This window comes from Salvelinus namaycush, chromosome 13, assembly GCF_016432855.1.
Source record: "Salvelinus namaycush isolate Seneca chromosome 13, SaNama_1.0, whole genome shotgun sequence".
Taxonomy (NCBI): Eukaryota; Metazoa; Chordata; class Actinopteri; order Salmoniformes; family Salmonidae; genus Salvelinus; species Salvelinus namaycush.
Window position 1 is genome coordinate 9,796,100 of NC_052319.1, and position 21,958 is coordinate 9,818,057.

The 21,958-nt window shown below is 44.1% G+C and overlaps 1 protein-coding gene across 1 annotated transcript in view; it reads right to left on the reverse strand.

The window, feature by feature from the left end:
* Positions 1-1,846: 1,846 nt before the first annotated feature.
* Positions 1,847-21,958, reverse strand: part of kalrna (kalirin RhoGEF kinase a) — a 162,042-nt gene continuing 141,930 nt past the window's right edge. Inside the window, exons 36-60 of the mRNA XM_039006231.1 lie at positions 20,066-20,158; positions 19,153-19,248; positions 18,316-18,434; positions 17,972-18,038; positions 17,208-17,311; positions 16,822-16,891; positions 16,489-16,575; positions 16,283-16,375; positions 16,096-16,146; positions 15,773-15,850; positions 14,861-15,046; positions 14,446-14,617; positions 13,826-14,067; positions 13,344-13,600; positions 10,364-10,496; positions 8,825-8,884; positions 7,301-7,328; positions 6,874-7,036; positions 6,040-6,161; positions 5,709-5,840; positions 4,977-5,141; positions 4,585-4,663; positions 4,198-4,398; positions 3,562-3,700; positions 1,847-2,446 (exon numbers count right to left, since the gene is read on the reverse strand). Of these exons, the coding sequence (XP_038862159.1) occupies positions 1,901-2,446; positions 3,562-3,700; positions 4,198-4,398; positions 4,585-4,663; positions 4,977-5,141; positions 5,709-5,840; positions 6,040-6,161; positions 6,874-7,036; positions 7,301-7,328; positions 8,825-8,884; positions 10,364-10,496; positions 13,344-13,600; positions 13,826-14,067; positions 14,446-14,617; positions 14,861-15,046; positions 15,773-15,850; positions 16,096-16,146; positions 16,283-16,375; positions 16,489-16,575; positions 16,822-16,891; positions 17,208-17,311; positions 17,972-18,038; positions 18,316-18,434; positions 19,153-19,248; positions 20,066-20,158 (3,483 nt within the window). The 3' untranslated portion in view covers positions 1,847-1,900. The remainder of the gene's footprint in view (positions 2,447-3,561; positions 3,701-4,197; positions 4,399-4,584; positions 4,664-4,976; positions 5,142-5,708; positions 5,841-6,039; positions 6,162-6,873; positions 7,037-7,300; positions 7,329-8,824; positions 8,885-10,363; positions 10,497-13,343; positions 13,601-13,825; positions 14,068-14,445; positions 14,618-14,860; positions 15,047-15,772; positions 15,851-16,095; positions 16,147-16,282; positions 16,376-16,488; positions 16,576-16,821; positions 16,892-17,207; positions 17,312-17,971; positions 18,039-18,315; positions 18,435-19,152; positions 19,249-20,065; positions 20,159-21,958) is intronic.

Sequence of the window (21,958 nt, forward strand, 5' to 3'; positions counted from 1 at the left end):
TGTTGCCATGTCTAATGTGTATTCATTTGATATTTGAGTGACAAAAAAATGGGCTAAAAAACCTAAATATAAAAATGTTAGCTGACATGGGCTAGTTGATCTGGACATTTCTGACAGCTTTGCACACTCTTGGTATTCTCTCAACCAGCTTCATGGGTTAGTCACCTGGAATGCATTTCAAATAACAGGTGTGCCTTGTTAAAAGTTAATTTGTGGAATTTCTTCCTCCTTAATGCGTTTGACCCAATCAGTTGTGTTGGGACAAGGTAGGGGTGGTATACAGAAGATAGCCCTATTTGGTAAAAGACCAAGTCTATATTATGGCAAGAACATCTCAAATAAGCAAAGAGAAATAACAGCCCATCATTACTTTAAGACATGAAGGTCAGTCAATCTGGAAAGTTTCAAGAACTTGGAAAGTTTTCTCAAGTGCAGTTGCAAAAACCATCAACGGCTTTGATGAAACTGGCTCTCATGAGGACCGCCACAGGAAAGGAAGACCAAGAGTTACCTCTGCTGCAGATGATAAGTTCATTAGAGTTAACTGCACCTCAGATTGCAGCCCAAATAAATGCTTCAGAGTTCAAGTAACAGACACATTTCAACATCAACTTTTGATGTTGAGGCCTAATTCACACAAGAGACTGCGTGATATAGGCCTTCATTGTCAAATTGCTGCAAAGAAACCACTACTAAAGGACACCAATAAGAAGAGACTTGCTTGGGCCAAGAAACACGAGCAATGGACAGACCGGTAGAAATCTGTCCTTTGGTCAGATGAGTCCAAATTCGAGATTTTTGGGTCCAACCACTGTGTCTTTGGAAGATGCGGAGTAGGTGAACGGATGATCTCCGCATGTGTGGTTCCCACCGTGAAGCATAGAGGAGGTGGTGTGGGGGTGAGTTGCTGGTGACACTGTCTGTGATTTATTTAGAATTCAAGGCACACTTAACCAGCATGGCTACCACAGCATTCTCCAGCGATACGCCATCCCATCTGGTTTGAGCTTAGTGGGTCTATCATTTGTTTTTCAACATGACAATGACCCAAAGCACACCTCCAGGCTGTGTAAGGGCTATTTGACCCTCATCAGATGACTTGGCCTCCACAATCCCCCGACCTCAACCCAATTGAGATGGTTTTGGATGAGTTGGACCGCAGTGAAGGTAAAGCAGCCAACAACTCCTCAGCATATGTGGGAACTCCTTCAAGACTGTTGGAAAAGCATTCCAAGTGAAGCTAGTTGAGAGAATGCCAAGAGTGTGCAAAGCTGTCATCAAGGCAAAGGGTGGCTACTTTGAAGAATCTAAAATATATTTTTGATTTGTTTAACACTTTTTTGGTTACTACACAATTCCATATGTGTTATTTCATAGTTTTGATGTCTTCACTATTATTCTACAATGTAGAAAATAGAAATAAAATAAAGAACATTTTTAACTGGTACTGCTCTGCGCCCCCTTGCCGAACCCACAGTTTGGGAACCACTGCTGAATATTTCTTCACATACAATAGCACTTACTCAAGTGTTAACCACGTTCTACAATAAATTACATTCAACAGTTATACTACCTCTCATAGATCTTTCTCTGATAGTTATAATTTCCAAGGATGATATTTAGAAATGTTGGCATTTACAATAGATGGACACAACAAGAGTAATATGGCTTCTATGGCTTCATACTACAGCTCTGAAACATCTCAATGAATCAAATGTCAATGTCTTGTCTACTGGCATTTTGAACACAGACATGATATCCACATCACATGTTTGTTGACAAGTTATTATCCCCTATCCAGAGTTACATTTTCATGGGGAACCATGTATCAATGGCAGAGTCCTGTAGTACTGCTAACAGTGTGTTTTCATTCCACCTGTGTGTTGTATTCATGGGGTGTTTATAGGGTGTGTCCCATGCTACTGGTCACCAGTCCCTTGATGTTGGTGACGGGGCGCACATCGTGCAGCTGCCGCCGTCTGTCGATGAAAGAGGCCAGGCGACCAGTGTCCAGTGGGTTCTTGGAATAGTCTCCACTGTGGGCGCCCACCCAGGGATGCTGGAGACAGGTGGTGGCACTGGGCCTCTTCCTGGGGTCCTGCTGCAGGGTAGAGCTTATGAAGTCCCGGGCTGCCTGACTCACTCCCTGGAAGTAGTCCTCGGGGAAGCAGAAGTCCAGCTTGCAGATGTTGACGCACGTTTCCTCTAGGCTCTCGTCCAGGAAGGGCGAGACGCCGCTCAGCATGACGTAGGCCAGGACACCGGCGCTCCACACGTCCGTGCTCAGCGACACCGGGGTGCCCTGGATCAGCTCCGGAGCAGCAAACTCTGGGTTTCCCAGGAGCAGGTGGACATAACGGTGGCCAGACACCTGGACCGCATCTCCAAAGTCTATGAGCTTAATGCAGGGAACAGGCACGTGGAGATCCACCAGGAGGTTCTCAGGCTAAGGACACAGAAGAGAAGAACACATTTGAAAATGGATTTGACCAAGATCAGGGACATTTCGCTGAAAGTTTGTCAGATGTTTTCGGACCTTAAAAGTGAACTAATTTCCATTAATTTGGGGTGGAGGCATACAATTAAAATTTTATTTGTCACACACATATTTAGCAGATGTTATTGCGGGTGTAGCGAAATGCTTTTGAGATATCTTTATAATATTGAGTTGTACCCCCTTTTGCTTTCAGAACAGACTCAATTCGTTGGGGCATGGACGGTGTCGAAAGCCTTCCACAGGGATACTGGCCCATGTTGGGCTCCCGAGTGGCGCAGCGGTCTAAGGCACTGCATCTCAGTGCTAGAGGCGTCACTACAGACCCTGGTTCGATTCCAGGCTGAATCACAACCGTCCGTGATTGGGAGTCCCATAGGGCGGCTTACAATTGGCCCAGTGTCATCCGGGTTTGGGTTTGGCCGGGGTAGGCTGTCATTGTAGATAAGAATTTGTTCCTAACTGACTTGCCTCGTTAAATAAAGGTTAAATAAAATGACTCCAAGGCTTCCCACAGTTGTGTCAAGTTGACTGGATGTCCTTTGGGTGGTGGACCATTCTTGAAACACACGGGAAACTGTTGAGCGTAAAAAACCCAGCAGCGTTGCAGTTATTGACACACTCAAACCGGTGCACCTGGCACTTACTACCATAACCCATTCAAAGGCACTTCAATATTTTGTCTTGCCCATTCACCCTCAATGGCACACATACACAATCCATGTCTCAAGGCTTAAAAATCCTTATTTAACCTGCCATTGTCCCCTTCATCTACACTGATTGAAGTGGATTTAACAGGTGACATCAATAAAGAATCAAAGCTTTCACCTAGATTCACCTGGTCAGTCTGTGTCATGGGAAGAGCAGGTGTTCCTAATTTTCTGTATACTCAGTGTATAGTTAGATCTACTCAACCGGTTTCGTGGGAGATGGTTTCATCTTGACGTGATACCACTTTCGAGGTCTGAAAACATCTCTCAAACTTTTAAAGTGTAATGTCACTTCAATAACATTGTATTTGCACCATATGTCCTTAGCAGTGGTGCGGATATGTACTTTGTGCTTACCTTTAGGTCTAGATGTACCACTCTGCAGGTGTGGAGGTGCTGCAATGCCTCTAAGGTGTCCTTCACAAAGAAGGCCACCTTCTCCTCCATCAGCTCATCATGGGCCACCAGGTAGTCCAGCAGCCTCCCGCCCTCCAGCCTGGAAACAACAAACATTCATTCAGACCACACTCTAAGACACTAGGTGTCCATCCCAAATGGCACCCTATTCCCTATATAATGCACTACTTTGAACATGGCCCATATGTCTCTGGTCAAAAGTAGTGCACTATGGGAATAAGGTGCCATTTGGGAAGCAGACAAAGACTGTTCACTAACAAAGCCAAGTGAAGGCTATAATCCCTAGCCTGGGTCCAACTCTATGATTGTCATGCCATAAGCAACACAGAGAGGAGTTGGCAAAAAGCAAAAACAATAAAATAATACATCACACTTTCTCAATTAATCTTTTCTCGATTCCTCACATCCTCTCTCCTCGCCTCTTTGTCAATCGTATTGGAGGATAAGGTCAAAAGTCCCTCCACCCAGACCTTGTTCTCCAATGCATTTTGAGAAGGAGGCAAGGAGAGAGGATAAGAGGAATCGAGGAAAGATGAATTGAGAATCAGCCCAAGTCCACAGCAGAAAGTTCCTTACAGCTCAAAGACCAGCATGAGGGAGGTGGGAGACTCATAGGTGTCAGTCAGAGCCACCAGCTGAGGATGCTGGACATGGCATAAGATGTCCGCCTCGTGGGCTACCTGCTCCTTCTTCTGCATCTTCTTAGTGACGTACTTCACAGCCACCTCCTTCTTACTGGCCTTGTTCAGACACTTTCTCACTACAGAGAATCGGCCCCTGGAGAAAGGAGAGGAGTAGGAGAGTAGTTGTAACACATAAAACATGTCATTGTTGTACCTGTACAACTGCTGCAGTTAGCCTTGTTGAGAATTTGTATGACATGTGTGAAAAATCCCAATACAATACTTCGATTTTAAACAGTTATGGTTAGCTACTTTAAAAGTGTAGGGGTGTGCAATTTACCGTCCGATCTCACAAATTTCTGTGAAAGACGATTCAAAGTTGCCTTTCCACTGAATGCCCGTTCCATCATATGTGGAAGCTTAGAATAGAAAGAAAACAAATGTAATATTTTATTTGTCAATATTTACACCGTAGCTACAGGCATACAGTAACATTTCCTCGAGGACATCCCAAAATAAAAGTAAATAGTAAAAAAAGTGAAATGCCAATCGTAAGAATCAGCTCCTAAAATGGCACCCTATTTCCTTCAAGGTGCCCTACTTTTTACCATAGGCCTCTGATCAAAAGCTGTGCACTATATAGGGAATAGGGTGCCATTTGAGATGCATCCAGTCTAGGTATAGCGTTACTCCCTCCCTGCTTGTAGTGTGAAGATGGAGAGTTTGACTCACTCCCGCTGGGCAGGGTCACCATGTTTGAGGGCTCGCTTGGCGGACTGATACCCCAGGGGTTACTGGCACTGACCCGGAACTGGTAGTGCCCCCCAGGAATGAGATCTTCAATTTTCACACACACATCTACTGTGGAGACCACCGACTCCTGCCACACCAGGGAGTCTGCAGAGAAGAGGATGAGAGGTTAGGTCATAGTTCAAAGATCACAGGTGACTGTCTGTAGCTTATGATTTGGAAAGCGGAAGAGAGGTGTAAGGTGAAGTTGCTCCTAGATGTTGATCTTGGTTCAGTTTAGCATTTTCCTCACTAATGGTTAAAGACACACTATGCAGAAATCGCTCCGCCATTTCTGGATAAAAAAATTCTAGTTCACCTAATTTCAAGGAAATATAGTGTAGAGAATCATTGTACGATCTAAACTGCTGTGAAATATCTGTTCCATATCCCGAAATATTGTATGTTCAGCTGTTTGAAGCTGGTGTACACATCCCAAAGTAAAAGACGCAACAACTAAACATGAGAACGGGAAGCATAGAAAGTGCACACTTCTTAGACTTGCTTTCAATGAGAATGACAGATCTATAACACACATTTCTATGCGAATTTGGTCAGATCGCCCTAAAAGTAACATATTGCAGCTTTAAGGCTAAGATTTGGGGAGGCTGATCCTAGTCCTGTACCTAGGGGAAACTTCACCCCAGAGCCAGAAGAGAGATGGGTCTACTCCACCTTCCTGCCTGTACTCCACTGTGTAGCTAGACACAGCACAGTTAGCTGAGCTGGCTGGTGGGAGCCAGTGGACGATCACTGCATTGCTACTGGCCTCCTGGGCCACTGGCCTCGCAGGTGCTGCTGGAATACCTGAAAACAGACATGAGCCCAACATCAGTCTCAATGGCCATGGAGAGCTAGCCTTGTGAAAGGAGCCTGATCTCATGATAGCTCGCATTCTGAAGTGAAACGGGAGTGCAGTGGTCAGTCTGCTTGACCAAGCTGATGAAGAGCCCCTCGAAACTCCACCCCCATCCCTCCATCCATGATTCATATCCCCTGTTCTCACCTTGTACTTTGATGGAGGCGGAGGAGGAGGCGGTGCCATGGTCGTTGACGGCCACACAGGTGTAGATGCCAGTGTCCTGGGGCATCAGGTTACAGATCTTGAGCAGAATGTCGCCCGTATCCCTGGAGACAAGGACAGAGAACAAGCGAGTAGGTGTAATTGGTTTGCCGAGAATAGAACATGACCTTTCTCTCCAGAAACTAAATATGCCACATTGGTATCTGCTTTTGCTGATCGCACCTTTTACTGAGCTCCATCTAAAGTTCATGTTATTCCTCCAGCAACATGTGTTTAGTCTACCTAGGGGTGCGTCACAAATGGCAGCCTATTTCTTACATACTGTATATAGTGCACTACTTTTGACCAGAGCCCCAGAGTGCACTACTGGTCAAAAGTAGAGGACTCTACAGGGAATGGAACCATTTGGGATGCAGACAATGGATTTACCATGGGATTAGGCCACAGACATTACCTTTAAGCAATTATGTCAGACAATGTTTTAGTCATCCAATAGGAAGATAACTGTCCTGCCAGAGACATTTCTTTAACCTCACTTCCTGCTCTTACTAGGTTTGAGGAATTTGGGTATGCACTTCCATTTCTTAGTCAGAATCAGAGGTTGGATGCCGCCTGTGGGGGAAGACGTCAGAGGACAGGCTTATAGTAATGGCTGGAATGGAATAAATGAAACTGTTCCATTTCTCCTATTCCAGCCATTACTATCAGCCTGTCCTCTGACGTCTTCCTCCGTGGACCCCCACTGGCGGCATCCAACATCAGATTTTCTTGTGATCATCAAGACCCTATTTTAACTAGAAAACATAGTTCCTTTACCTAATGTTTATAGTGAACCTGCTGTTGTTGACAAGCGGGCTCTGATCGGGTCCTTTCAGAGTGATGTTGGGTTTGGGACGTCCACACACTTTGCAGCATAGGACCACCGTCTCCCCGAATGCACATGTCACATCCGCTAGTGAGATCAGGAACTCTGGAGCAACTAAATACATTACCACACAGCAGTGTCAGCTAACCACACCACATGATTCTAAACAGCAAGTATATACGCTACGTCCTACACTGCACCCTATACAGTGCACTACTTTTGACACGGGCCCATAGGGCTCTGGTCAAAAGTAGTGCACTATTTAGGGATTAGGGTGCCATATGAGACGCAGCCATGACATATCAGTAATTAAATGAGTCTTGATTTCACTCTAAAGCATTTAGATGTAAGCGTTTATGTTCTGATAGTTCATCTTACCTTCTTGTATAAAATTGGGATTCATTATCTGCAAAGATAAGGCATGGCTGTTAGGCAATATGAATGAATTATAATGTTCATGTTTGAATTATGAACTGTTTTGCTAATTCAAAATTGAAACGTAATAGTTAATACATACATACATACATACATACATACATACATACATACATACATACATACATACATACATACATACATACCTCAGAGTTCTGTGTCACTATTTGTGTACTACCATTTACAAATGAGTTGCAATATAGGAGTACTATACTAGGGTATCGTACCCCACATATGTGACATCTAGGCATACCGTGCCTTTAAAGATCTTCTGAACCCATTTGAACATAATGCATAACAAGGCGCGCAAATCACCAGGGGATCCAAAAAAAACAGAGGTCAGGAGTAGTAACATGCTTAAGGGGGTTTGTGTGAGAGGCTTGTTCACGCTCACAAACCTAACCATCCCTGGGAGAGATGTATTTCAGCGTAGGAACACTAGGTTGCAGTAATGGTCCATGGAAACCACACGGCTTCCATGGACTCTTCCCCAGAAGGGAAAAAGTGGCACATAGAGCAGCTAACTAAAATAGCTAAGGAACATAGGAAAAAATGTATTGTTTTGCAATCAAAAAGTGTGGACATCTTTACAACAAGCCTGTTGAGGTCAAGTCTGTCAAAGCTAACAGGAGGGTGCTTTTTTCAATTACAATGACCAGGAATTGGAACTGAGGAACTACAGCAATTTGATTTATAATAATACATGGCATTTAGGAGACACTTTCATCCAAAGTGACTTACAGTAGTGCGTGCATACAATTTCATATGGGTGGCCCCAGCAGGAATCGAACCCACAATCCTAGCGTTGCAAGCGCCATGCTTTACCAACCGAGCCACACAGGACCGAGCAAGCTTTGAAAGGGTGCAAGCTTGTTTAGTTTATTATGATCCCCATTAGCTGTTGCACATGCAGCAGCTACTCTTCCTGGGGTCAACAGGCTATACAGGAGTTACAATGACGCATGTGAGCACAATACATATTTTCAAACAAAAATACGTATTTTTAACATATTTTTTAATGTCTTTTCAACATCTTTTGCTCATGTGTTCCAGGTGCTTACCTGATGTATTAATACTGTGCACCAATCAGTGGCAAATGCATTTACAAACTCCACCCATGGCCTCTCTGAGGCCGGAACCAGAAAATCCTATCAAACAAGAAGCAGGAACAAAAATATTCCTGTTGGTTCTTGCTGAGGATGAAACCATACTCAAAATGGCAACTGGTCCACCCATTGCAGACCCATTGATTTGAATGGGGGAAGCCTGTTCTAGTGATTCTATTTCTATGGAGAGAAAAAAAAGCTAGTGTATCTAACGGAACATGTGGAACCTGGCGTTTTGTAGAAAGCTCCTGACCACAGTGAAAACCCCTATGATGCTGTGTGTAGTTCCCTCTTGCTAGACGTAGCTACAGAAACTCAACAGGGCAGCATGCATGCATGACAGATCGGTGTGTATTTCTACCTCCATGCTAGTTTTGGGGAGTTCATCATCGCAATCTGACTCCTCTGAGCTGTTTGACTCCTGAAGTGTGGGATAAGAGAAAGCAAAATTAGAGCTGTTACAAAAGGCCTGGTGGTCCCCAAGCTAGAGGCACGGTCAGGATTCTAATGTGTGTATGGGTTGTTGATATAGGATTTGTGCTTACTAGTAAGTGTGGTGCTACAGACAGAGAATCTGTCTTGTGCTGAATTCAAAATCCTCCCCAAGCACAGTAGATCTGAAAGGATTGGATAGATACACCTACAGTGTAAAGAAATCATTGTTTTATCTAGGAGTGCCATTGGGGATAAGGGCTGAAGGTCCAATCCAGCATATTGTATGTGGGAGGGCTTCAATGTAAGAAAATAAAAAAAGAGGGAATCTGTAAAGAAGAGTTGCTTGGGAACCACTGAGCCGGAGGTAAAAATGCATAAATATGGACATATTGTATGAGCTGGGAAATGAACCAATTAAGCAAAACTAAATCATAGAAATTATAGTGCTGACACCTGAAACAATGCAATCGAACACAAAATGATTGACGACACACAAATAGCAGTCAGTAACATTTCATTATATGTGCGTGTTTCGTTCTAAGTTTCTATTTCATGTAGGGAGTGTGTAACGGCACGGGCATAAATAGTCAAACAGTGGCGAGGACAAAACTTGCAGGCAAACTTAAAGTGAAATGTATCCAATGGACATAATTGACAAATGAAAAACAATCTAGTCTAACATGCTTCAAATGAAAGATGGATCAGCAGACTCGGCATCATATGGACTTGATGAGGGGTTATTTTAAAATGCACTGCTAGTATATATTGATACAGACATATAATGTAGTGTGAGATCCAGTTTCAGTATGTTTTCACTGAAACACAACACCTTATGGTTTGTGTAGTTAATACCGCCATGCTAAACCCATGAATGAGGGCTTGTTTTCGTTTAGGTCATAGCTCATCTGTTGTCAAAATGGTGGTTTCACAGTGTTATGTCAATAAAGTCATACATTTTTACGAAAACTAAAGTTATATTAAAAGGTGGACTCAGCGATATGATGTAGATGCAGAAAGTAAACAACATAGTGGGTCAATTTCCGCAGTAACTAAGAGCGTTGAAGTGAGAGGCTAAGCTTCTCCGCCGTTTTGATCTGGTGGCTCCCACACTGTAAGAGTGTGAAGCGAACCCGTGCACGAGCAGATACTGTGTGTGACTGTGTGAGAGCGAAGTCGTGCATCTCGCTCATCTCAATATCTGCGGTACTGCTCGTGGCAATGTAATTTCGCTGAGTCTACCTTTAACCGAAAGCAAAATTGCCACAGACAAAGAAGTCACTTGACTCATTAGTGTCATGCATAAGGGGGCGTCAAACCAAAGTGAGAGCAGACAGTGTAGTTAGAGATGGATTATCATAATGTTTCAGTGTTGGAGATTATTAACGTCACGAGTCACAACACACAGGTGAGGGAGTGGCAGCCGAGGACACAGAACACCATCTCCGTAGACAGCCCGCTTACTCACTTTGACAGTGACCTTGGTGCTGAGAATCTCCTTGGGCTTACGGAGTCCATTCTCAACCTTTGCATCACCCTTGCCACTGCTATCCTTCTCCGCTCGCTTTCTCGAGCGCAGGGTATTCCATGAAAGAGATTTCCTGTTGTGCCAAGAAATGTACCAGTCAAATCCAGGCTTACACACACTGAGGGCAGAGGTGCAGGGAGGGTCGAGTGGGGCTAGCCAACTTTATTGAAATCAAATCAAAGACAGAGAAAAAGAAGGCGAGAGAAAGAAAGACAAATTTGGAAAATAATTTTCAAATAGAAAAACAAAAGTTAATCTTTATGTCACGGTATATTCGAAATTCAGACCCACAAAGCGGCGATGAAAGCTCCTCCATTACGCTACCATACCTTGATTCTCTTACACCATAGTGGACAGACAATTTGTGTCAAAGCAGCCTAGTTTGTTGGGGATAAGAGGTCTTGCCAACCATTCCATGGCTCTACTTTGTCATGAGATTTTCAATGACGCTGCTTTGTACACAACAAACTTTTGTCGAGGACCGGTGTGGTTAGTAGAAAATGAAAACAAGCAGTCTACTACATCAGACAACGTCAACAAAACGGGTACAAAGAAACAAACAAATCATATAAAAAGTGCATACACCAGTGTGCTTTTGAAATACTCCGAAACCTCATCACTCTTGTGTGAGAAAATAGAACTCAGAAGTGGTGTTTGTGAATGTATTTATACAACACCAGGACATTTCCATAAGAAGAATAATCACTTTAATAATGCCCACGATTTAAAAATGGTCCGTTATTGGGAGGAAATGGATGGTAAAGCCACAATTAAACTTTTTGTTTTATTTTTACAAATTGAAATCAACATGATAAAAGAACAGGTTGAACTGATTTCACTATCATTTTATGCTCAATGTGAGATAAGAATGGAATCTAGGTCTAATGCTGTAAGAGCAATGGTCAGCGGAGAAACATGCAGTTTGATTGCAGAGTAGTGATGCGCAGTTGACTCATAACCCGCAGTCCCCGTGGTTAGGGCTTTTGGGGACGGGCAGAATAAGAATTCACATCGATCCACGGATGCAAAAAGGACAATGTCGGAGTTTAATTCAACAAGAGAAAAGCTGCTAAATGGAGAGTTGAAAATAAAGAGAAGGGAGGGCCAGAAAGGTAATGTTTGGGAGAGATTTGGTGACGTGGTAAAAGTGGATGATAGCAGTTCCGACTTATGTGTGACGATTTCGAGGCGCTATACAAATTCGACAGTCACAAGACGGGGAGTTCAAATAGGCCTCTGGCACGTCAAGGACACTGGACACTGACTGTAGGTCTATAACCTCTCGCATAATATCAACTCCTGCAGAATTAAGAATTTCTTGCAGTAAAATTATATACCAAATGTAGGCCAAATTTTGACCCAGGAACAGGAGTAGAGAAATTATTTATTTCTTTCAGAATTTTGAGAGAATGTGAATGTGCAGTGAGATAGTCTGTAGAGATGCTATCTTTAGTATTTCAAACACATAAAATATGCATCCGAGCCAAACTGAAATCTTATCAGAAACATGTTGGGTCGTTTTCATAGCTTTCCATTTCCTTACAACCATTCATACTGATGTCATTTGGAAATTTTGCACAGAAAATCTTTCAAATTTGTTTTTGTTATTGCGTTTTCTCCCCGGTCCCTAATGTCTTTGCGCCGTGAAATAAGCAGACGACAGAAAACTTTCCCGACGTCAACAAGATTGCATCATTCATTTTATCGATTTATTACATTCTGGTGAGAAAGGGTTTACTTAGTCTTCTAGGGCAACATATAATGACAGAAGAGAAGCTGCATGTATTTAATTATAGGCATGTTGACTAACAAATAGCCTACAAAAATGTCAGAAATTATAAGCAGAAACATATCTTAATCAGCATAGCCGCAGGAAGTAGGGGTACTGAAAAATCTGAATTAAAAAAAAACAATATTAATAATAAAAATAAATTGCAAATTTCTATTTTTCACAAAAGTAGTGCACTGGGCCTGCACTAGTTCTATATTAGCGGGCTATGGTCAGTTGCGGGCCTCAGATTTTCATTTTATCACATATAGTTGGGCAGTTGCGGATGGGTTATTAGCAATTGCAGGCGGGTGCGGGTAAACAAACAGCTGACCCAAGCAGCACTAGTGCAGTGTCATAGTATTTACCAATATTAACAATGTAACTGATCTTCTAACGCAAAACAAGTTCAACTTATGTTGCCTTGCAAACTCATGTCAAAATTGTATTTTACATATTTAAAATACATTTAAAATTATTAGTTAGACTACAAGTACAATGATGAACATTGTGACTATAATTATATTGCACAACCTGACTTCATTAATATGGATTCTCTTAAATAGTGCAAAATACTTTATACAGGAATGTACTGGAGAGAGCGCATCAGTAAACAAAACAAATGAACTTTTTACAGTAAACTGCCAACATATCTGATAATATTAAACAAATAAAATATGAAAAAAAAAAATAACACAAAAATAACAAAACAAAAACCACAATCTGTACAAATTGCCATAGACAATAACAAACTTTCTCCACTTGGAGAAATAGGCCCCAGTCCATCAAAAGGCCTTTCTTTTTTTCAAAACATGTAAAGAAAAAAAACGGTGTTAGAAACAGAAATAAAAGTCCAGACCAGTCAGTTCCACATTGGTGTAAGATTTTCTCGGTGCGTCTTCTCTACATGAAGCCATGATTCTCTAAAGTCCTTTTACTCTTTTCAGAGAATTACTCATTAAGCCTTTACATATATTAACAAAAAAAATAAGGAGAAAAAAAATGACCCCTGTTGTCGTCCAACATTTCCGAGTTAGTTCCCATAATGGGGGTTGGCGGTGGGGGGGGGGGGGGATTTGAGCAGATTCAACTTTCCCCTCATCCAATAAGAGCAGCTCTGTGGGGGTGGGGGCGAGGCTGAGGGACACTTACTTGATGCTTGCGTCAGCAGTACTGTCTTTGAGCGTTTTAATGAGGGGGCCCAGGATGTGGCCTGGGACCCAGCCCTCGGCAGCAGGGGACTGGCTGTTGGCGGGCCGGTACACTAGGTACATGTTCTGCTGGTTGGTGGCCATGATCTGCACCATCTCGCCCTGGATCACACAGATCTCATTCTCCTTCAGTGCACTGTAGTCCTGGGTCACCATCATGGTGGAGGACATGCCGTTACATCCAATGCCGTCATGATGCTATGGAGGGGTGGGGATGGGGTGGGAGAGGAAGGAAGATTGTATTACGACAGGGGAAATCAACATTGATACAAACCTGTATGCACATTCAAATAACATGAGTCATTACATACATTGACTCAATTCCTTAACTTCAGTACTTCTTGTCTGCAAGTTTAAAGTAAACAAAGTTTCAACATCTCCTGTTGAAATGTAAAACTAGGGCAGACAACAGACCGGACTCACCCTAGTGGAGTCATAGCGTTCGCTGTGTTTCATGGGGTCAAAGCAGGAGCTGCCGTTGGAGGTAGATAGTTTGAGAGGAGTTGGGGTCCTACCCGGTCCTGCCAGGGGGGGCTTCTCTGCCCCCACAGAGGAGGAGGAGAGGGGCCTGCTGTTGGAACTGGGGGGCCGACTGCCCGACGGGTTTCTGGTGAGGGATTGGGAACAACCCTTCTCCTTGTGGTACTCAATGGGAGACTGCAGGGCTGTGGTGATAGTCCAATGTTACACACAATCAATAAACGAAAAGCCACATGTGCGTATTCTGTGTTAGACGAATGAGGACCACGATAGAGGTGAAAATAGTATTACTCTAGTGTTGAGGCTGTAGTTATGACTAAATGTGTTTTGATCTAACTACTGAAAATAACGCTAGGGTTGCAAAATTCAGGTAACTTTCTCACATTTCCCAGGTTTTCCAGGAATTTTATCTGAATCATGAGCGAATAAGCATGGAATCCGGAATCCTCCTACTAGGATTTCTGGAAAAACATCTGGGGATCTTGGGAAAATTACCGGAATCTTGCAACCCTAGATTTAGCTAATGAAGGTAGAGGCGTATGTCAGACAGGAAGTTCTCTCACCAGACAGGAAGTTGCTCTGGGCATCCAGGACCTGGCTGACATGTTGGACCCACACCTGCTTGATGTCCAGGTTGGCCGCCTGCAGGGTGAAGCGCTCGGCCGAGCCTCGACACGACAGCACAAACTTACACGGGTCGTTGTCCACATGCTCCTCCAAGCCCAGGTAGCTCACCTGTCACAATGAAACACAAGAACGCTAACTCAACACTGCTCAATTCATCAACAACGCTATTTTGTGTGGTCTTTTCTATGGACTCCGTATTTTATAATGTTCTCCAACCCTGCTTTCAAACCAAAATGTCTCTGGGGACAATACAGTTTGGTTGATTGATTGAATGCAACAGTAGGAAATTGCCTAAAAGTTTCTGGTCTATGATGTCCCAATAGCATTCACTGTTGTTTTAACATTACTTGCCTTGATGCTCTTCTTGAACTGGTAGCCTGGGGTGGACGAGCCCTTGCGGAGGAGCTCGCTGAAGATGACGATCTGCTCAAAGAGGAAGACCCTGCGCTCCTTGCTGCGCGACAGAACGCCCGTGTCCTGCTCTGTCACGAAGAATGTCTCCTGCTGCAGCAGTTTACCCTGGCTGGTCAGCTTACCCTGGAGGGAGGAGAGCGTGCACACACAGGATCAGTTACGACTCAACATCTATCAACACTGGAGAATAAAGCAGTCAGCCATGCCCCAGTCTGTCTGTCAACACAACGGCATTACCCAGTCTATCAGCCCCTTCTCTTCTCACCAGGTCATAAAGCTAACAGCAGACCCTTGTACTGGATCTAAGACCAGGGTTGCATCTCAAATGGAACCCTATTGCATATTTAGTGCAATACTTTTGACTAGGGCCTAATAGGGCTCTGGTCAAAAGTAGTGCACTATATAGGGAATACGATGCCATCCAGGCCATTGGCAAACACAGTGCTTTAATCTCGCCACTGTTACAGCAGGCTAGGCAAATCTTTGCTTCATTTAGAGGTCAGAGATTTCATGTAGTCTGAGTGTCATCAAAGTGACTTTTATTACACCTGTGGAAGAACAAACATGACCCGCTGGAGTTAAATAGTCCAATAACACAGCTTCATGAGTCATTTCACATTTTTCACAAACTGAGCATGGATTGAAACAATCCTAAAATCATAGCTGATCTGGGTGCTAAAATCCTGTACATGTATGCCATAACAAATGTAATTATACCACACTCTTGATCTGCGGCGCTATTTGTTTCCTATTTCATGCGCGTGCTTTTATTGACTCCCTGGAAAACAGTGGTGGTTGTTACTGAGTGGAATATCCTGGCTAAATTCAATTACATTAAATGTACAGCACCTCATAGCCTTGTAGTCTGCCAAGATTCATCATGTCATTGCACAGCTTGGGGACCTGGGACATTAAACCAACTGCTTTCTGTAAAACACATTGAGAATGGTGTGAGCATTGACATTGATACAGCAGTGATGGTGGACACATAAAACGTCAAATAGGGTCACAAAATTCCAGGGACTTCCTGGTTGAAAGATTCCTGTAATCAGGAGGATTGCCTGGTTTTTCCCTCTGGTAAACGAGGTATTTTGGGAAAGTTACTGGAATTCTGGCAACCTATAGACAACAACACATACAGTATAGTTGTAATCGCAAATCGCTTCTGTTACCTCCATCTCTTGGCAATCTAGTCCTGCTTTGGAACTATACTTTAAGAAGTCCTGAAGAAAGAAAAAAAGGGTTGTGTGTAGTCAGTAGGGCATTGAGAAAAACCTCCATTAGTTTCAGGTAATTATATCGAAGGGCATGTCTTTCAGGGATTACTTGTACGCCAGGAATTTAGCGTTGTAGTCTTACCTTTAGAAGCAGCTGATACTTGGTAATTCTCTGAATTGGCTTTATGAGAAAGTCACTTATGCCAAGTCTTGAGCTGACCTCTTGCTGTACGCCCTAAAGTAGAATTAAATGCAATTAGCATTAGGCATATTTATAACGCAAAGAAAATATTACAGAAAGTTGTTCTCAGACTACTCAAGAATTCTCAAAAGTGTTTTACGGCTCACCTCGAAGAATGTGTCGTACTCGGCGACAATGAATTCAGACTTGGGCTTGTTCTGGCAGTAAACCACATACATGTGTAGTCGCCTCTCCTGTATAAAAGAAAAATAATATTAGCATCTTTCCTCTCATTTAATTTTCAGGTCAAACGGTTGAAAATGTGAAAATTATCTTTCCTCTGATTTCTCCTCCACTTCTTCTGAATAATCATTTTGACCTACATAAGTCACCTATGGTTGTTAAATGTGTCTAACTTGAAGTTCTACCAGGGCCAGTATCATGTACAATCAAACATACTGAACAACATCCGAACGACAAAGGGGACCCCACTCACGTACATGTTTAATGAAAAGCTCAGGAAGGTGCTCGTTGTCTTCAAGACATTTCTCCAGCTCACCGACAAAAAAACTGTGGGAGGAAACATTCTCTCAGTCACTCTGTAGGGCAATGAGGCAAGCCAAAATAGTGCTAAACCACAAGAGGAGTGACCTGGTTTTGTCTTCTAGACTAAATGATAAAACAATCCAGTTATGGGAGGTTTCTGGCTGGTCAACGTGTGAAATTCTCCCCAATATCACAAATATACATAGTGTATGTCCCAAATGGCACCCTATTCCCTATATAGTGCACTACTGTTGACCAGGGCCCATAGGGATATGGTTAAAAGTTGTGCACTACATAGGGAACCATTTGGGACTCAGACAAGTCAGGAGACAAGACTTACTCTTTGTGCCAGTCGTAGATCTGGTGAATATTCCCAAAAACGATTTTGTCTTTTCCTTTCATATCTTCAGGGACTCCCTTATCCTCGATCGTCTTCATGAACCCCTTAAAGAGAAAAAAACAGACCGAATTAAGGTCATGGACTCGATAAGACAGGAAACATGAGTCAGATATTGATCAGCATTGTAAGACTAGCATGCAGTGGAAAAAGAGAATAGGATGACTAAATATGGTTGAACTCATGGACTGCATCCCAAATGGCACCATATTCTCTATTTAGTACACAATATAGGGAATAGGGTGCCATTTGGTACTCAACCCTGGATGTGAGAAAACCTCTATGCACTCATCTCAATATGTAATCTAAAACCCAACCCAATAATCAAATGATGTTTTCTGAGGAGTTGTATATGTAAATACAGTCACAAATCGGAGAGCCTCTCTGTGACTGACAGAAATACCAAAGGACACAAGGCAAATAGGACGACAACAAGGACATAGCCCCGCTGCCAGTCCACTTGGGATGCGTCCATAAAAGCACACTATTCCCTATATACAGCAGTGCACTGGTCAAACGTAGTGCACTAAAGAGGGAATGAGGTGCCATTTGGGACAAAGACTGAGAGATTTCTGAATTGTCAAACTAGAGCAGTGACTGGTCACATTCTCCACTGCTACTAGGATATGCCTCTCTCTCATGCTCCTTCCCCACTATTGAGCCTGAATAGCCCCCCCCCCCCTAGGACGAGATTCTTGTCAACTCACCTCCACTACAATCCCCAAGTCCTTGACATAGTCCTTCTCGGTCTGCACCAGCTCATTGAGGACAAACCTGAGGAAAAGGACATGTGTGCTTAATGACCTGAATACACACAGGAGGCAGCATTTCTCAGCAGCATGAACCAACTTCAAGGGAAGAATATAATAGCTTTATTGTTCCTATGAGGGAACTTGTTTTCTGAGTGGTTAAAAAATAAACCAATATAAACAGAGTAGCTTAAACAGTAGACCTTCTAGGTGTCCTTCTGAGTGTTACACATGTAACCAAACAGAGGACAGGAAGGCGACATCAGATCCATTAGTGTGTGGCTAAGCTACATGTCTCTTACATGCGTCCGCGCAGAGCTTTGGCCTTCTGATCCATTTCAGGGTTCCTGGGCAGGGCTGGGCTGGTCTGTTCCGGAGGGGTCAAAGTGGTGAAGCTGGGGTAGGCACCTGGCTCCAGATTCTAACAAAGGAGAGAGACAGGATATGAAGCCAAGGGATCAGAAGTCACAGTCATACAGTCAGTCCACTGCTGTGACACAGGGAGAGGGAGCTGATGGAGAAGAGATCACCCTCTGCTTAACAAATGAGCTGCCATAGCCAAATAAACACTCTGTTCAACTGTATTGTACTCTTTCGGAAATGGCTCCACATGTACAAAGCTAAAAGAGAGTCGTAAACAGAATGGGAGTTAATCAAAACATTGCCAAATGAAGAACATTCATAAAAGGAAGCTACTGTGCAGCAGTAGCTTGGAACCTTATCACATCATCTGCCACCTGACGTCACACTACTTATCTGATCTGTATGTGGCAAGACTGCCCGTGTCTCAAATGGCACCCGATTTCCTGTCTAGTGCACTACTTTTGACACGAGCCTTATCAAAAGTAGGGCGCTAAATAGGGAATAGGGTGCCGTTTGGGACTCAAAAGGTGTTCTATCATCCACATTCAGAAAGGAAGATATTTGCAAACTGTCCTGCATGACAGCATGAACATGCAGCTTCCAGTCAACGTGACATGGTTAGTGGGGTTTGAAAAGCGGAAGTTAGAACGAGTGGATGACGTCAAGCGGACGAGAGCGTTAGTGCGTAGATTGTCACCGACTTAGTGTGCAAAGTGAGTGTGCAGAAATGGCAATTGCTCAATGCCGTTTTGTATTTCTTCACCTTCCGAACTTACCATCTTAGTTTGGACCAACTTTTCTATTGCACTGACCAGCTCCGCAGCGCTGGGGACATCGGCAGAGCCCTGACGCGCAGCAAGCAATGCGGAGGACTGCAAGGCACAGTTTAGGAGGAAGGGAAGGAGAGAAGGAATAGAGACAGAGAGACAAAGGTAGTTATTAGATAAGCGCTTAGTCTGGACCCAGCTACAAAAGACAAGCTTTAGTGGAGCAACGTGAGGTGCTGTTGGAATTATACACAAGCTACATCAGTTAGTAGTTGGCCTGGCACATTTCAGTGTCAAAGTGTACGTCCCAAATGACACCCACTACTTTTGACCAGGGCCCATAGGGTGCCATTTGGGACAAAGAAGTGGGGTGGGCTCTTGTATATAGAGTCAAGTGAGAGAGTGAAAGTGCAACAGTGTGTTAGTTAGTCAGTCACGTCACACACAGGGAAGCAGCTCTTCCAGCTGTAAACCAAGCCAGTACACATAATGCTTCCCATTCAGCAGACACGGATTCAGCTGCAGACACATCTGGTAGTTGGTGCCATGGTGTTGCATAGTACACATAGGCAGCAGAGGAAGGGAAGTGGAGGGGGCTGCAGGTGGACACATCTTATGAGCCTGTGCTGAGTGACATAGCAGATTTTCGAGATCAATAAGGTTGTTAACCTGAAGGGAAGACGTCCACTAACCGAAGGGAAGATGTCCATTAACCGAAGGGAAGGCTAAGCGAAGGCTGTGTCCCAAATAGCACACTATCACCCTAGTGCCCTTTGGACCCAGGTCAAAAGTATTGCACTATGTAGTGAATAGGGTGCCATTTTGGACGCATCCAAGAAGTAACTCCAACAGAGTGAGCTAGTAGACTTAAAGGGGTAGAAGAGGTAATACAGTGTCATAGTGAGGGGGTGCCATGCCATACCTTCTCCTCCTGGGACGAGGGGTCCTTGATGATCTCCATGGGGGGCGGGAGGGGGGTGTGAGAGTCGTCCTCTGGCTCCTCCTCTCCTCCGCTCTGCATTCCAGAGGAGGACTTGGACAGGGTGCGCTCCTTCCTGCCCCTCTGTAGGGAGAGAAGGGTAGAGAGGGTAAAGTCCGGGTGGAGCAGGAGGGGTTAATGTGGGTCATTGTCCCGGAGTTCACGGGGGTGTCCTGCTCCATCACAGTGCCTCTCTTTGTCTCAACATCACACTGGGTGCCACACAGCCACCAGCCAGAAAGTCACTGCAGGCATAGACTGCGTCCCAAATGGCACCCTATTCCCTATGTAGGGCACAACTTTTGACCAGAATTAGTGCACTATATAGGGAATAGGGTGCCGTTCTAATCACAGTCCCACTGATATGGGACCAAATCATGTGGAATACTTCTGTGACCATTCCATTAGGATTTTTATCATGGGGCTGTGCTAGGAATGAGAACAAGGAATCTACTTTTCTGTTACTGTGAAATTATACTGTAGCAGCATAAACTTTTTTTCTTTACCCCTTTTTCTCTCCAATTTTGTGGTATCCAATTGGTAGTTACAGTCTTGTCCCATCGCTGCAACTCCCGTACGGACTCAGGAGAGGTGAAGGTCGAGAGCCATGCGTCCTCCGAAACAAGACCATGCCAAGCCGCACTGCTTCTTGGCAAACTGCTCACTTAACCCGGAAGCCTGCCACATCAAGGGGTCGGTGGAAACACCGTACAGCTGGCGACCGTGTCAGCTGGCGACCGTGCATGCGCCCTGCCCGCCACAGGAGTCGCTAGAGCATGATGGGACAAGGACATCCGGCCGGCCAAACCCTCTCCTAACCCGGACGACGCTGGGCCAATTGTGCACCGCCTCATGGGTCTACCGGTCGCAGCCGGCCGGTGACACAGCCCAGGATCGAACCCGGGTCGGTGGTGATGTCTCAAACGATGCAGTGCCTTAGACCGCTGCGCCACTCGGGAGGCACGGCATATCCTTTTGGTTGGCATCTAAAACATTTACATGCAGCAGTTGCTGAAGTACAGCACAATATTGCTCTGCTATCCATCAACCAAATGAGAAGTAAGAAATAGACTACCTGCACTGACGACAAATTCTCTCTACTTTTCCACATGCACAGAGATGCTTGTAATTGCTCAAATTTGCTTGAAATTAGTTGATACTGAAATTGATTCAGAAAGATGCCAATAGTTCATGACTTGTGATGAAACCATAATTGCACCCTGCAGAATGATCCCTTTGTTATTGGGGCTGTGTCCCAATAATACTAAACTCAGCAAAAAAAGAAACGTCCCTTTTTCAGGATCTTTCAAAGATAATTTGTAAAAATCCAAATAACTTCACAGATCTTCATTGTAAAGGGTTTAAACACTTCTTCCCATGCTTGTTCAATGAACCATAAACAAATAATGAACATGCACCTGTGAAACGGTCGTTAAGATACTAACAGCTTACAGACGGTAGGCAATTAAGGTCACAGTTATGAAAACCTAGGACACTAAAGAGGCCTTTCTACTGACTCTGAAAAACACCAAAAGAAAGATGCCCAGGGTCCCTGCTCATCTGCGTGAACGTGCATTAGGCATGCTGCAAGGAGGCATGAGGACTGGAGGTGTGGCCAGGGCAATAAATTGCAATGTCTGTACTGTGAGACGCCTAAGACAGCGCTACAGGGAGACAGGACAGACAGCTGATCGTCCGCGCAGTGGCAGACCACGTGTAACAACAACTGCACAGGATCGGTACATCCGAACATCACACCTGCGCGACAGGTACAGGATGGCAACAACAACTGCCCGAGTTACACCAGGAACGCACAATCCCTCCATCAGTGCTCAG